This window comes from Eublepharis macularius, chromosome 2 (genome assembly GCF_028583425.1).
Source record: "Eublepharis macularius isolate TG4126 chromosome 2, MPM_Emac_v1.0, whole genome shotgun sequence".
Classification (NCBI taxonomy): Eukaryota; Metazoa; Chordata; class Lepidosauria; order Squamata; family Eublepharidae; genus Eublepharis; species Eublepharis macularius.
Genome location: NC_072791.1, coordinates 67,386,723 through 67,402,837, shown reverse-complemented (window position 1 = coordinate 67,402,837; position 16,115 = coordinate 67,386,723). Strand labels below are relative to the sequence as shown.

Here is a 16,115-nt window from a genome sequence, read left to right as displayed (position 1 = left end):
GCTGAACACTATCCAAGGGAAAAGATAAATCTTTCCTTTGGAGTAGTGAAGCTTAGTTCAGACACAGGCAAGAGAGCCTGTTACATCTCTTCAACCATCTGATGAAGGCTTTCCAGGTGGAAGTATATTTTGATGGTGGATCTTTTCCTGAAGGCTAGGAGTGTGTCGATTACTTGTGGGAGGTATCCCAGTCTAGATAGGGAAACCCTCTCAACCTCCAAGCGGTCAAACATATCCAGTCTGGGTGTGCGTGCCAAACAGGGCCCTGACAGAGTAGATCTGGGATGGACGGGAGAGATGAGGGGCAACTGACATCAACTGGAGTGTTGAAAACCATGGTCTTTTTGGCCAACATGGAGCTATCAAGATCACCTCTGCTCCCTGCTCTGCTATTTTTCTCAGCAGCTTGGGAATGACTGGAATGGGAAGAAAGGCATACATCAGACACTTCAGCCAAGGGAATATTAGGGTGTCGGTCCCCTCCGCCTGTGGGTGGTAATATCCAATCAGGAACCTGGTGATTTAGATGTGTCTCAAATAGGTCCAATATAGGCATCCCAAATTGGTCCATCATCATCTGGAACATCTCCTGCTTGAGGGTCCATCTTCCTGGCTGTATGGTTTGTCTGCTCAGCCAGTTAGTCTGCGTGTTGGCCATGCCTTTGATGAGCTCTACCTGAATAAAAGATTCATGGGTTTCGGCCCACAAGATGATCTTGATTGCCTCTTTGTGAAGTCTGGAAGACTTGGTGCCCCGCTGCTTGTTTATGTAGACCTTGTTCGATGTGTTGTCCATGTGGACTAGGCCAGTTAATCGGTCGAAGTGAGCGAGGGCCAGTTGTATTGCCTTCACCTCTAGTAGGTTGACAGGAAGTTGTGTCTCCTCCTTGGACTGGGCAGCTCTCCTGTATCACTCCCCATCCTACTAGGCTGGCATCTGTGAAGATTTGGAGTCTTTGTGGAGCCAGGAAGCACTGGCCCTGATGGAAGTTGCTGTTTTTGGTCCACCATCTGAGGCTTTCCTTGACTTTCCAAGGGACCTTGACATGCATGTAGGCCTTTGGACATGATCTGAAACTGGAAGGGGTGGAGAAAGGTCAGCAGAACACAAGTATGAACACACACCCAGTATACTGCCTCGCAGTTTGCCACTAGGGTCCCCATCAGTTTGGATAGAGTTTGGAGCGGGATGGAGTTGTTCCGCATGACAGATCTGACGAGATCTTTGGTTTTCTGGTGACATTCTCTGATGTCCACTATCATCCCCAGGCACACCAGTATCTGGGAAGGTTGGATGGAGCATTTGTCCATGTTTATGTTGTTATCATACCGTCATCCTGAAGAGACTTCTCCCTGGAGTCTGCCCTGATGAGGATGTCGTCCAGATATGGGTGTATGTGAACCCCCTCTCCCTGAGATGAACGACTGGGTTGATGAGCACTTTCAAAAGCACCCTGGGAGTGTGGCTAGGCAAAAGGACCGTGCTCTGAATTGAACATGGAGCTTATTCTCATGGACTCTTAGAAAGCATCGATGAGCTGGATTTGTAAGTATGTGTAAGTAGGCCTTGGCGAGGTCTACTGATGTAAGAAACTCCCCAGGTTGCAGTGCTTCGGAGAAGGACCGTAGTGTTTCCATGCGGAAACATTTTAATTTAATAATAATAACAACAACAACATTCGATTTATATACCGCCCTTCAGAATGACTTAACACCCACTCAGAGCGGTTTACAAAGTATGTCATTATTATCCCCACAACAAAACAGCCTGTGAGGTGGGCGGGGCTGAGAGAGCTAGAAGTTGTGACTGACCCAAGGTCATCCAGCTGGTTTCAAGTGGAGGAGTGAGGAATCAAACCCAGTTTTCAAGATTAGAGTCCCACATTATTAACCACTACACCAAATTGGTTTATAAATTGAAAATCCAGAATTGCTCTCCAGTCCCTGTTTCTCTTTTGGACTGTAAAGAATAGAGAGTAGACCCCTAGGCCCTGTTCTCCGTTGGGAATGGATTCAATTGCCTGGATGTCTAAAAGATGTTCAAGGGCTTTTCGCGTGATGAGTTTCCTCTAGGGGTTCTTGCAGAGAGGAGACTTCAGGAAATGATCTGGTGGGTAGGATTCAAATTTGATTGAATAGCCCTTGGAGACCTCTTCAAGGGTCCAGGCATCCACCTTTGACTCAACCCACGCTTGCTGAAAATGCAGCAATCTCCTGCCCACCAGGCCGCAAAGCAAATCAGGACTTGGGGCCTCTGGTGTCAAACTTGTGCCTGTCTCCTTTGGGTTGTTGATGTCTGTTGGACCTGGATCCAAAGGAGCCTCTCTTGAAGTTTTGTCTGGTGAAGTTCCAGGACGACCGTTTTGGTTCCTGGCAAGACCTGGCCAGGGAGTGGTGGGAATGAAAAGGCTAGGTACCAAAGGGGCGTCTGTCCAGCCTCTTGAGTGTCTTCAGCAGCGCTTTCCTTTTGTCCCTTGTTTTCACCAGTATCTTCTCTAGAATTTCCCCAAATAACTTGTCACCCTGGAATGGGTAAGCCATAAGGATGAATTTGGAGTTAAGGTTGGCCAGCCAAGCTCTTAACCATAATAACCTCCTAGCGACTATCACTGATACCATGGCCCTAGAGGAAAAAGTCAGGGCGTCCAGGGTGGTGTCCGGCACGAAGGTGCTGGCTTTCAGGATCCTGTTGGCCCCTTCTAGTAGACGTCTGTGATTTCCTGGAAGCAGCTGGATGAGCTTGTGAATCCATACCTCCAAGGCCCTGGACACAATGGATGTGGTGGTAGAAGCTTTGATAGCCATAGTTGAAGATTCATAGGCCCGCCTAAGGGCAATCTCAGCTTTTCTGTCCAGATTGTCTTTCACAGATCCTTGTCCGTCCTCCAAGAGAAGACTTGTGGAATGCAATGCTGCCACCGAGGCGTTGATCCTCAGCACCTGTAACAGCTCATTAGCTTAAGCAGGTAAGGCATACAACTTTTTGACGGAGTTTGGGCATTGTTTACTGGCCACCAGGGTAGCCCATTTGGCCTTGAGTTACCTTTCAAAATACTCAAGGAATGGAAAGACCCTCTCTGGAGTATCAGCCCTGGGGAAAAATTCCTTGCACCCCTTGGGTCTGGAAGTGACTTTGCCTACCTTAGAGTCCTCCTCCTCCCCTTTAGGGCTTTCCTGAAGGTGTAAGGCTGCCAGGGCTTTGGTCAACAAATACTGATAGTCTTCTGCCTTGAACAACTGTTCAGATTGTTCGGGTATGGTTACTTCCTCCTCTTCTAAGAGGAACTCGCCCTCCTCTCCGTCCTCAATACCGGAAGATGTCTCTCCCTCCCAGAAACGTCCCACGTCCTTACCCCTGCCTGGAGCTGATTTCTGGGCAGCTTTAGTGGGTCACTGGCCTTTGGCCTGACATTGCTTGTCTCTGGCCTTGGGGTGGGGGGAGGACAGGGAGAGTTGGATGTCCCTTCATTTGCAGCCTTGGAGTGAAGTTGGCAGAACTTAAAGATCTCCTCTCTCGCGGTTTGCCTTAAGAGAGAGAGAAAGTTGACTTATAAAGAGGGGTCGAGGTCGCCAGGTACACTACCTGTCCTTGAAAAGTCGATCTCAGGAAGCTGCAGGTTCCTATCTGAGTTGGAAGGGCCTGCCACAACTTCTCCCGGTGGGAGGTTGGCTAACGCATCATCTGGGGCCGCATGGGTCTTAGCACAAGTGCTGCTACTGTTTTCCACCTTTTCTGCAGCCTGAAGCACTGTTCTTGACCTCCAGACAGAGATGCACTGTCAATCTCCGCTCCTGCTACTGGCAACAGGATCTCTTTGCTGGGATACACAGCTCAAGGGCTGGAAAGTTGCCAGGAGCCCAATCCAGCTTCAGAGGCAGGACAGCACTGGATGGATTGGCCTCTTCTGCCATGATTGCAGCCACTGAAGAATCTTCCTCCTTGCCGTCCATGAAGATCCCATCGGAGTCCCTAGACACCATGGTGCTGACAGGCTCACCAAAGATTGGGTGCAGAGTCCAAAGGCAGAAGGAGGGAGCCTGACAGAATACGTTGTAAACCGCTCCGAGCGGGCATTAAGTTGTCCTGAAGGGCAGTATATAAATAGAACATTGTTGTTGTTGTTGTTGTTGTTGTTGTTTTTAAACGGAAGGGAAGAAAGCAGAGAGAGAGAAAGAGGGAGGGAAGGAGGGAAAACGAAAGTAAGATCAGAAATGGAAAGTTTCCTAAGAAGTGGCAGAGTATTCTGCCGCTGTGACTGCCTCCCTGGAGGAAGGAAAGAACTGGAAGAAGGGGTGTTCCAAGCTCCAACAGGAAAGAGGAAGAAAATTAACTTCCTGTCTCCCTGACAGGACAAAGGGAAACACCCAAGATGTCCTCTGCCTCAGAGGGAGAAGAAAAAGTTCTATCTACTCACTCTACCTCATGCATAATACCTCATGCATAACTTATCACGACCCTAACGAGGTTCTCTCTTTTCTAAACTGAGAAGTCCCAGACTCTTCAACCTTTCCTCACAGAAAAGGTGCTCCAACCTCCTAATCATTTTGGTTGCCCTCTTCTGTAACTTTTTCCAGCTCTGCATTGTCCTTTTTGAGATATGGTGACCAGAACGGCACACAGTATTCCAAATGAGGCCACACCATGGATCTATTCAGGGGCATTATAATATTGGGTGTTTTATTTTCAATCCCTTTTCTAATAATCCCAGCACAGAGTTTGCCTTTTTCACTTCTGTGGCACACTGGGTTGACACTTTCATTGAGTGATTTACTATGACTCCAAGGTCTCTTTTCCCTGTCAGTCTCAGCATGTTCAGACCCCAATAAAATATTACTTTAAATTGGGATGTGATGCTCCAATATGCATCACCTTACACTCACCTACACTGAAATTCATTTACCACACTGTTGCCCACTCACTCAATTTGTGGAGATCCTCCTGGAGCTCTTCTCAGACAGCCTGTGTTTTCACCATTCAGTGTCATATGCAAACTTGGCCACTACACTGCTCGTGCACAGTTCCAAGATCATTTATGAGCAGATTAAATAGCACTGGCCCTAATACCAATCTTCATGGGACCCCACTGCTTTCCTCCCTCCATTTATTCCTACTTTTGCTTCCTGTCACCTAACCAATTTTTAATCCAGAAGAGAAACTATTCTCTTATCCCATGCTAAGAAGGCTAAGCTAACTCAGGAGATTTTGATGAAGCACCTTTTGAAAGTCCAAGTATATAATGCCTTTATCTACATACTTGGTCAGTTTCTCAAAGAACTGCAAGAGTTGGTGAGCAGGACTTTCAGTTAAGGTTTCTCAACTTTTCGCTGAAACAAAGGTTTTAGACCCAGATTTAATTTTCTTTTTGAAAAAATGTACTAGTTAACTGATTTAAGCAGCCTAAGTACATGAATGGTTGTAGTCTAAGTGGATGGGGGGAAACATACAACACAAATACAGAACTGTATTCCAAATAAATTCTCCCTGCAATACTCATTCCTTGGAAATACAAGTCCATAAACTGCTCACAGGGAAGACACACTAACTCTTTACAAATGTTCACTGGCCTTCTGAAGTGGGATGACAGAAAGTCTTGTTCATAGTGGATAATAAGGATAGTATGCCCAGCCCATCACTGGGGAAAAAACAGTGCTCCCTCACTTTACTAATTATTTTAATAAAATCAAGTGACAGGGTAGTTTTTTTGAGCAACCCAGATGTAAATTTTGTTACTGTTTTAATAACAACCTGCAGGCAGACATGAACGGAACACCTACCTTCCTGAAGACTAGGATGTATCACCTGCTTGTACTTAAAAGACTTCAGATCTTCCAACAGTTCTTTTTCTAGTTGCTGTATCCTCTGACCATCTGCCAAAATAAGAATGTTTTTTAAAATGTATTACCTGTATCACTTCTGATTCACTAACCCAATTCCTGTCACTCTGTTTCAGTGTTCCCACCCACTACATTGGCTAAGATTGAATTGTCCAAGACTGAGAAGAGACCACAGAGTTGTAACGGGTAGTTGAATAAAACTGGAAACTCAGTGTGCAACAAAGGTGAGGAAGGCAAAATCTATGCTGGGTTTTTTAGGAAAAGAATTTAAAATAAACTTGCCAATTCTGTAATGTCCCTGCACAGGTCTGATGTGGCCTCATTTGGAATACTATAAGCAGTAGTCATCGTACCTCAAAAAAGATATTCCAGAGCAGGAAAAAGAAGATAGCTTTACACTACTGTTCAGCCACATCCACTCAATGAAATGAGAAAATCTCAAAGTCAAACTACCCATTATACTTTTCCTTTCTTTCCCAAATACATCCACTGGGGCAATTTTCAAGGAGGAGAATGATATGGGAACAAGTATGGGTACTCAGTTTCTTCCCCTAAAAGTTGTTCAGAGGTGACAGAGGGAAAGGGTTAAAGAGTCTCTCTCTTCCAACACTGTTCTCCTTTTTGACAAAACAGCCCTAGCAGCTGCAATTGAAAAAATAAAATCATCTTTAAAAATGTGCACAGACAAAAACATAATGGGTAGTCTGACCACTGTACTCTGTCACTTTCTCTAGCAGAGGGAAAGGGGCAGAAAGAGAAAAGCAGCCAGCAAGCCAGCCAGTTATGTTTGCCCAGCTACAGAACAAACTAGACAGATAACATAACTCCTCAATACCAGAACACATCATGCCAAATGCTTCCCTGTGTAAGATACAGTCTCTATTCCAGAGCTGCACAAGAAATTAGATACCACCCTTTCAGGCAAGGGATGGAAGAAACTCCAGATGTCACCTCCAAAATTTCATAAACAGGTAATAACAACAACAACAACAACATTCGATTTATATACCGCCCTTCAGGACAACTTAATGCCCACTCAGAACGGCTTACAAAGTACATTATTATCATCCCCACAACAATCACCCTATGTCATAGGGCCTATGAGATGGTTGGGACTGAGCGACCTCTGGAAGAGCTGTGACTGACCCAAGGTCACCCAGCTGGCTTCAAGTGGAGTAGCAGGGAATCAAACCCAGTTCTCCAGATGAGAGTCCTGCCACTCTTAACCACTACACCAAACTGGCTCTACAAACACTTTTCCCTTACATGCAACTTCCATAGTTATGGAAGATGCATCAGGAGACTGTTGTTCCTGATCACCTGGAGGAGGTTCTTGCTTGTCCCAGAAAATGGGTCATTTTCAAGCCTACTAACAACAAAGGTGATACCAAACCAAATTTCTGCTTGTTACCTGGATCGCTGCATGAATCATATGGAGCTAGTGTAGGAGTTTGTATACTCTGCAGATCTTCTCTCTCTTCAGCTCCATCAACAGTGTGGATAGCAAGAGCTTCCTATATTAAAAAGAGCTCAAATGAATGTTAACAATAAAATTCTATTTTATGCTAGAAAATATAAATCCATTCATGGAAATACAAATGACAATTAAAGCAGACTGATCTAGATATAAGCACACAAACTTCAAGAGCAGGGGAGTTAGTTAACTGTCTTACAGTGCAATCCTAACCAAAGTTATACCCTTCTAAGCCCACTGACTACAATGGACTTGGAAGGGTCCACTGTCATCTATAACCAGAATAATGAAGCATCCTGAGGCAACTTAAAAACTAATTTATTGCGGCATAAGCTTTTGTGAACCAGAAGCCACTTCATCAGAATTGTTCTGACTCATTAAAGGCTCTGGCTCAGAAAAGCTTATGTGACAATACATGTAGTAGTCTTTAAGCTGCAACAAGTCCCTTTGTTATTTAAACTGCAATATCTAGATCATCACATTTAGATGAAGAGAAAAGATGGATAACATAGAAAACCCACAATACCAAGCTTAAAAATACTGTGAAATCTATACTTCAGTGGAAAATGGGAAATACATCTTCAAGTTTTTAATTACAGAAGGAACAACCTAGTATTTCTGACAACTCTAAACAATTCAGATAATTCAGGTACAGATTTACCTTGGACACAAAGGAGACAAAGAGTACTCCATCCACATCCTCAAGATCAGGCTTAACATCTAAATGGGTATCGCAAGGCCCTAAAGAGGCATAAGTACTTGCTGCAGTTGACTTTCCTGTGAATTTCAGTGTTTGTCCAGCCTCTGATGACTTTACTTTCCGTGGTCTTCCTCTTTTACGTGGGCCTGGTATCACAACCTTTTGGTTACCAACAATACTCATGCGGGACAAAGGAGTCTTAAAAGCACTTGTCTTCTTTTTCCCAGAGTTATCTTTTGCTGAAGATATCCTACTACATGCAGTTGTCTTGAGACTGAAGCTAGATGCCTTCTTTTTCACAGTGAGACTGCTATATGCTTCAGGTTCCCACAGCATGTCTCCTGCTGAAGAAGATCCACATGGAATATTATTTTCAAAAATCTGTTTCTCAACGTCTGTTTCTTCACTTTTCATAGCTGTAAAAATGCTAGAGAGATCATTGTTTTCAAAACAACTAGACAAAGAATCCACTGAATAGCTGAACGGTGATCTCTCACTTTTAGAAGGTGACAACATGGACTGTGAAAGAGCAGACACTTTTATTGTATTCCTGGTGACTGCACATGGCTCTAGATAGACTACAGGCATCTTTCCACTGTCCAATTTTAACATTTTTGCTTGGGCAACACCCAACTGGCTATTCTGCATTTGCTTGTTAGATTCTATTTCCACTTCCTTTTTGTCCATTTCACTGTGTTTCTTCAGTTGCTTGTCCACCAAGTTATTTTTATTGGAATATTCTTCTGTCTCTTCATGTCCTTCTTCCCGTTTTACGCTTATCCCTTCCATACATTCACTTGGCCCATAATCATATTCATCTACTGGTTCTTCTTTAACAACAATATTGATGCCTCCATTTGAGTTCAGTGGGGATGGCACATGAGCTCTGTTTTGACAAGGGCTAGCTACTGGGCTGGACAAGAAAGAAAGAAAAAAATGCAAAGAAATTTCACAATTAAAAAACCAAACAAAATCCCCCTTTTAAGATCTCTTTTAAGTGTTACAAACAATGTTTGTTACATTTTGTAAAGGCAGGTTTTTAGTACCACTTTTATGCAGCTCTTTAATGCCAACTGCTCAACAGGGAAAGAGATTATAACGCTCAAGCTCCTTTTTCAGGTAGTTTCTTCACTGACTACAGCCAAAAAGAAGTGTATGGTTAGAACCGCCAGGAGATACTGGAACCCAACTGGCCAATGAGGGAAGGAGAAGATTGTTTTGGAAATAATAACAAAAAGACAACATTCAATTTATATACCACTCTTCAGGACAACTTAACACCCACTCAGAGCGGCTTACAAAGTATGTTATTACAGCCCAGAAAACCCACAACAACCATCTATGTTATTATCATCCTCACAACAATCACCCTGTGAGGTGGGAGGGGCTGAGAGAGCTCTGAAAGAGCTGTGACAAACGCAAGGCCACCCAGCTGGCTTCAAGCAGAGGAGTGGAGAATCAAACCCAGCTTTCCAGATTAGCGTCCATTCGATTTTGGATCATTAGAGAAAAATCCAGGTGTAAACTCATTCATTGTACTGAGAATGTCTATATAGCACAATTAGAAAGCAAAACGTCCAACTACCAAAATGTTAATATAAAAAACTGAGATACAATATGCTGTAATATTTTAATAAAAAACAGGTACCGCTTAGAATGCCCAGAGAATCACGGAGATAGGCAGCAATAAAAATTTTAAAAAGTGGGGAAAATTAGGTCCTCGTATTTAAAATATTTCCTTGTTCAGAACATTTACCCAAAATTTTTAGACTGTTGAAATATATTTGACAACAACAATGGGTAGACTCCTGTCATTACCTGAGAGGATATTTAATAGATGATAATCATAAGAACAGTTTGAAGAATTAACAAGAAAAGGAGTAATCAAAGACACCATCAACTTAACATTAAAACTTACTAAGAAGTGTGTTATATTTTCTGGCAACTAAGATCCACAAGGGCAAATCCTGCAGGCATATAAGATATCGGAGAATCTGCCATATAATTCATCAGTAGACAATACATTAAAGAGTACCAGGAAAAAAGGTAGCAATACACAGGAACTGAAAGAAAATCTCAATAGTTGCTACCAGCAAATATAGCTGAAAGCAAAAAGCACATACGAATACAATGGGGAACAAATGGGCTTAGCATCCATCAGACGTCGCCACCAATCCGAAGTTTCAAGCCAGCTTGTCATTAAATTACAGGCTTGGTTGAGCCTAGTCACAATGGCCCAAATCAGCAATTTCTGTGTTCATTACTAAGCTCCAAGAATTCACAAAAGGACCTAAATTTCATGGCAGCAGATTATGCTAGGGTTGCCTGTTGTTTCATACCAGACTCCAAAAGAACAGTTGACAAGGCCACGTCTTGTTGGCTCTCCAAAAAAGAACACAAACAAAAGATGGCTGAATGACTGAAAGCCAGTTTGATGTAGTGGTTAAGAGCGCAGGACTCTAATCTGGAGAGCAGGGTTTGATTTCCCACTCCTCCACTTGAAGCCAGCTGGGTGACCTTGGGCTTGTCACAGCTCTCTGGAGCTCTCTCAGCCCCACCCACCTCACAGGGTGTTTTGTTGTGGGGATGACATATTTTGTAAACTGCTCTGAGTGGGCATTAAGTTGTCCTGAAGGGTGGTATATCAATCAAATGTTATTACAACGTTACTGAATGGATTCTGTATTAGATCTATATGCTTTAATCCAAATAGAAACTCCATATAAAAGTTGAGTTGTGATTTTTACCCTGCAAACTTGCAATGTCAAGGAAATGTATTGCCCACCAAATGCACAATAAAATCTCCAAGTATCTGCCAGGTTAATTCAGATTCTAATCAGGAATCCACTGTGGATTTCAAGATAGAGCAGCATTAAATAGCAGCCTATGTACTTGCTCTAAATCATGTCCACCAAACCATAACACTGGTTGCAAAAATTTCTGGAAAATTATAATTTGGGGGAGGGGGGTGTTGATAATTCATATTGAGAGGATGACATTTACAATCAAATGAAAAGAATGTAAACCTCATTAAATGCCCACTACTGAAAAAGAGAGCAAAACAGTACTACTGACATATAAAAGTATGGACACCAAATGGCCTGTCAATTTCGGAATGTGAAAATCTACTAAATTAAGTTTCAGAGAAAGGTTGTACAAATAAAGATTTAAAAGTTGCAGGGCTAATATAAAACCCTGGTGTACTCCCCAAATAACTAACTGAACTAGTTAAAAACCCTAGGGGTTATAACAAACTTTCAACTCAGAAGCAGCATATGATTGTTTAATTAAATTAGGCCACCGAGTTTCTTCCATAAGTGCCTTCCGGAAATGGAATCCAAGACTGTTTGTAGATCAGTAAATGCAGTGTACAATCTATCATGCTTTGGGGTTAAATATTTTTCAGCAAGATGGGAAGCCACATACTTCATTTAAGCAGTTGATTCTATTCTTTGATTTTGAAAAAGCCATGCTGATTTTTCAAAGAGGGCTTTCCCTTCATTCAGAGAAGCTGCAGCTCACACCTTGCTAGAGCACGTAAGAGATTTTTTTCCTTTGAACATTAGTTGTACTCTGATTGGCAGCAGCAACAATTATCACAGTGCCATTTCTCATTTCTATAATTTGTTTCCCTAAGAAATCTTTGCTAAGACTTTGAAAATATTTTCCACAGTGCTGTTACCTGAAAACACTACTACATGCCACGAAACTGGTAAAATGCGTATCCGAACTAAGTGTAATTCCGGCTGTTTGAAAGCAATGTCATATGATCTTATGGGCAGTCCTGAACCCATATATGCTGGTTGAAAATCATCCCAGCATTCTCCTCTAGCAATCTGAAAAAGAACAGTGGACTTCTCATTAACTTTTCTTCTTTCTACTGGATGAAGATTATCTCTTGGGGGTTACTCCTCCCACTCAATCCCAGAGTAGGGAAGTGACAATCCAAGACATGCAGCAGGTGTTTTGTGCCAGACCCTGCAGAGTTGCTGCTGAAATTAACAAAATTGAAATAGACCAACTGTGTGGCCTGGCTTAAGGCAGCTTCAGATATACAAGTGGAACCAAACTTGGCTCTGGATGACTCAACAGTTGGAGACAAGAAATCACTGAAGAACAGAAAGATCTGGAGGGGGGGAAATAGATGCCTATGTGAGCAAGGGACACCTGAACTGAATCTAACAGCCTGTGAAGGATAGCTTTAACTCCACTGGAATCACACCAGACAAATTTCTACAAGTTTTACAGAAAATAAGGGCAGTGGGAAGAAGCACACAGAAAGGCAGGAAATCAATCTACCTTCAGTCTCCAAAGCCAGATCTTCTTTGAGCACATGAGAGGACTTCTCTACAAACCATTCTTATAAAGGATGGGGGGGATTCTCAAAGGCACAACAAAATGGGAAAAAACTTTGTTCTCTCTCTGTTTTGTAACACTGTAACAATATCACATTCCTTGGGCAACAAAACAATATTAACATGGATTGACACAGACATTGAAAGTATTTTAAACATAGTGGAACTCCTACTAAAAGTAGGCTGACAATAAAATATAAATTAAGAAATTATTTTGGGAATATTACTATAATCCAAATTTATTTATTCTACAAAAACAGCAATCAGCAATCTAACTAAACTTGTTAACTACAGCAAAGATTTATCAAGAATATAATTTGAATTTACTCTGCTATACCATCAGCTCTTGAACATTAAACTATCTGAATAGCAAGTACTAATCTGCACAGTGAATGTTTCCCCTCAAAGTAAATGCAACCCTACCTTTCCAAGGCTTCCTGCTTCAGTGCTGGCCTATCAGAAATATGTGTATCCGTTTCTGTAAGACTTAAGCAGTCATGATCTGAACTGAGTAATTCCTTCTCCAAATCAGTGTGAGATATTGCACTGGAGGATGGCTCTAGGATCCTCTGCTCTGGATGCAACTCATCAGCTTCAGTGGAGTGCCTGAGATTGCTTGGAGAACTAGCAACACTACCTCCTTCATGCTCTGAGCCACCATTCTGTTTAACATCACGTTGAGGCCTAGTACTCAGTCCATCATCCCTGAACCCTTTTGCAAATGGATTATAGTCTATTTTTAATTGTGTAATCTGTATGTTTTGATAGGCCGTCACTGCAAAGAACTCTGTCTGTGGGAAGGTGAATGTCTGGACATCAGGACCGTTGAGCTGAATAACTTCTGTGGCTTTATCAGCAGGCACCAGGTGTAGTCGAGGTAGATAGCGGTGCATAGAGTGCAGAATGATATGCCCTTCCTGGTCCAAGGTATTGTTAGTAAGTTTGAGTTTGTAGAAAGACACCGGCTGGAGCATCCAGTAACGACCTGTAGAAGGGGACTCTGGGTGAATAAATACCCGCCCCAAGACATGAGGTTCGGCTTTCCCACTGGGCTCCCAACTATAACCATTCCATTTATAGCGGAAGTTGTCAACAGGAGAAATATCCATGACCAAGATATACTTTAGGTTGGGTTCCAGGCCTGTGATCCAGTATCGACAGTACGGGAACATCCGTCTTCCTTGCTTAGTGAGAATCATTTCTGTATTGCGATGGTAGAACTCATTCCACATAGTATTATTGTCCAGGGTGACAGTAATGCCTCCAGAGGTACAATCGGAAGGAAGGCAAGTCTTCACTTTAGACTTTACTGGTACTGTTGCATTCATAGCAAGACCACAGCCATCTCGATTTGAAACTAAGCTTCCTTGATCAGATTTTCCACTGGTCTGTGACTGTTTCACAAGGACATAAAAAGCAGGTGCTGTGCCTGTTGCTGTCCCTCCATCCTGGTTTCCCAACACTACTGGCTGGTTCTCCATTATGGAAATTAGTTGCAATTTCTAAGTATTCCTAATTTTAAGTATTTCACAGTTTTTCTTTACTATTCTTCATCCTGAAAAACCAATGAAATACTCAATTAACACCCATATAGTATAAACCTTATAAGGTTTCCTTCTGAAACATAGACAAGTGACATCATCATCATATCTTATTCTCAACATGGCCAAATCTGAAGATACCTGATAAATCTGACAAAGAGAGCTCTGATTCTCGAAAGCAGGAGTAAATGAGATACCCTATGCAGGTCCTTGTAGGCTCCCCACCATGCAACTGGTCCCAACCTAGTGACTGGCACTGCACAAGTTGCTAAACTTTTCCCAGGGAAATGTGGCCATGAGTAGGGAAGGAGGAAAAGCTGGAGATGGAGGAGGGGGAGATACATTGGTTGGTAGCTGGGAAGGAGAGAAGGTGGCAGGAAAATGGAGAGGCTATTGGAGCTTTCAGAGATGGGAAAGAGAAAATAGAGGGGAGGGGGAAATGACATGCCTCCCCACATGTCCTTTCAGGTCCCCCTGTTGTACTTCTATAATGAGACTAATTAATAGTGTAGTAAACATAGATCATGAGTTAGCAGCTACATACATATAACACTTGGCTTTGAGTAGTTACTACTCAAGCAGTGAAGATGGGTGGAGAATTTTCCAATACTATGTTTTTCCATGGAAAATTTTCTGCCCCACGTATGTGAATGTTGTGCCTCAAATCAATCATTTTAGATGGACTAAGTGTGCGGGATATGAAGCACAGACAAACCTACTGCTTGTACATGTTGAATTTACCTTCTTACGCCAACATTATTTGAATATTTATTTAAAATTTAACTGCAAAGTTTAAAATTCCATTCTGGGGGGGAAACCCACATCACTGCTAAACAAACATGAAATCAAATTTAAAACTGAGCATAATGAGCAGAGAAAATAGAACTAAACAATGAGATACAAAGAATTCTGTGCAGCTGAACTATGGTTTAACATTCAGAAGCTTAAGCCATCATGGTTTAGGAGCTAAACAATAGGTGCAATTCAGGAAAAGTATAAGAAACACAGATGTATGATATATTCCTCTACACCCAAAGTCTTTTCTAATCACAGGAAAGGAGATTCCCAGGATAACATGGATCTAGAGAAAAGGAGGCAAAATCACTTCAAAAGTAAAGCTTGTTTCCTTCTCCCATCTTTGAGCGGCAATGCTATTAGCTTAAATGTGTCCCAAAACCCTAGGAATCAGCTTCCTCAAGGCTGGAATAGACTACTGGGGAAGAGAATATGGTAAAAACCCACATTTGCCATTGTTTTTGGCTAACAAATCACTAGATCCAACCCTATGATTAGTAAAAACTATGATTTGTCATGGTGTCTGAATTAAGCCAGCATGTTTGGCAAGATAAAACCTACACAGAAACATTAGTATTAAATTCAGGTTTAGTTTACAACAAGTTTTTTTAAAAATAACACACCCTGATTTCTTAAAAGTAGCTTGTTTTAATCACTGCATTTTATCTTTTTCTTTGAATTACCTGTAATCATATCTTCAGAAGAATATTGTTACTACTGCTATATCTGTAGTACCAGGTCACCTGCACATTCAAATATCATTTTAGAATAAACTCCATGGAGAATTATAGTAGGGATACAATGAGTCAACCACCTTGCTGAAAAAGAAGAGTTTGTTAAAGATGAAATAATAGCTTTATCTCAACAATGCATGACATTTTAAGTGAATTTTGAAAATAAATATTTGAACAGTTTACATCTGGTTTACAGAGAGCCTGAAAACATAGGCAGCCCATCAAGCAAAAGGTTTTTTTAGTACACACGTATGTGTGCGCCACTACCTCTATATTTTTGTGTATTTGTCAACTATTTTCACCTAGACATGACAAGCAGAAACCTACAAGAACTTGTGGGGGCCTCTTATTTTTCCCTCTCCCATTGTTTCCTCTTCCCTAGAAGTCCCTGTAGCCTCTCCCCTTTTCTTGCTTCTTTCTCTCCTTCCCACCCACCAGCCAACATACCATTATCTGCACCCCTGCCTTAGTTTTCCTTCATTCTCTCCCCTTGCAGTCTGAGGAAACTATGGTCCAGTTATGCAGTGCCAGTCATCCGGCTGGGCCCAGTTGCATAGTGGAGTATCTACAAAGACTTGCAATGGGCACCTCATTTTCTCTGTATCACCTTTCCCACACATTGTCCTCTCCTCCATTTTATCCTCAGAACAACCCTGTGAGCAGGAGTGGACTAGCACTGAA

At 42.2% G+C, this 16,115-nt stretch overlaps 1 protein-coding gene across 2 annotated transcripts in view; it reads right to left on the bottom strand.

Annotated features, from left to right (window-relative positions):
* LOC129324625 (MAX gene-associated protein-like) overlaps window positions 1-13,845 on the bottom strand; it is a 112,212-nt gene extending 98,367 nt beyond the window's left edge. For both annotated transcript variants that reach the window (XM_054971965.1, XM_054971966.1), the window contains exons 1-4: window positions 12,788-13,845; window positions 7,971-8,922; window positions 7,247-7,349; window positions 5,776-5,868 (exon numbers count right to left, since the gene is read on the bottom strand). In XM_054971965.1, coding sequence (XP_054827940.1) covers window positions 5,776-5,868; window positions 7,247-7,349; window positions 7,971-8,922; window positions 12,788-13,845 — 2,206 coding nt within the window. The remainder of the gene's footprint in view (window positions 1-5,775; window positions 5,869-7,246; window positions 7,350-7,970; window positions 8,923-12,787) is intronic.
* Between the last annotated feature and the right edge of the window lie 2,270 nt (window positions 13,846-16,115).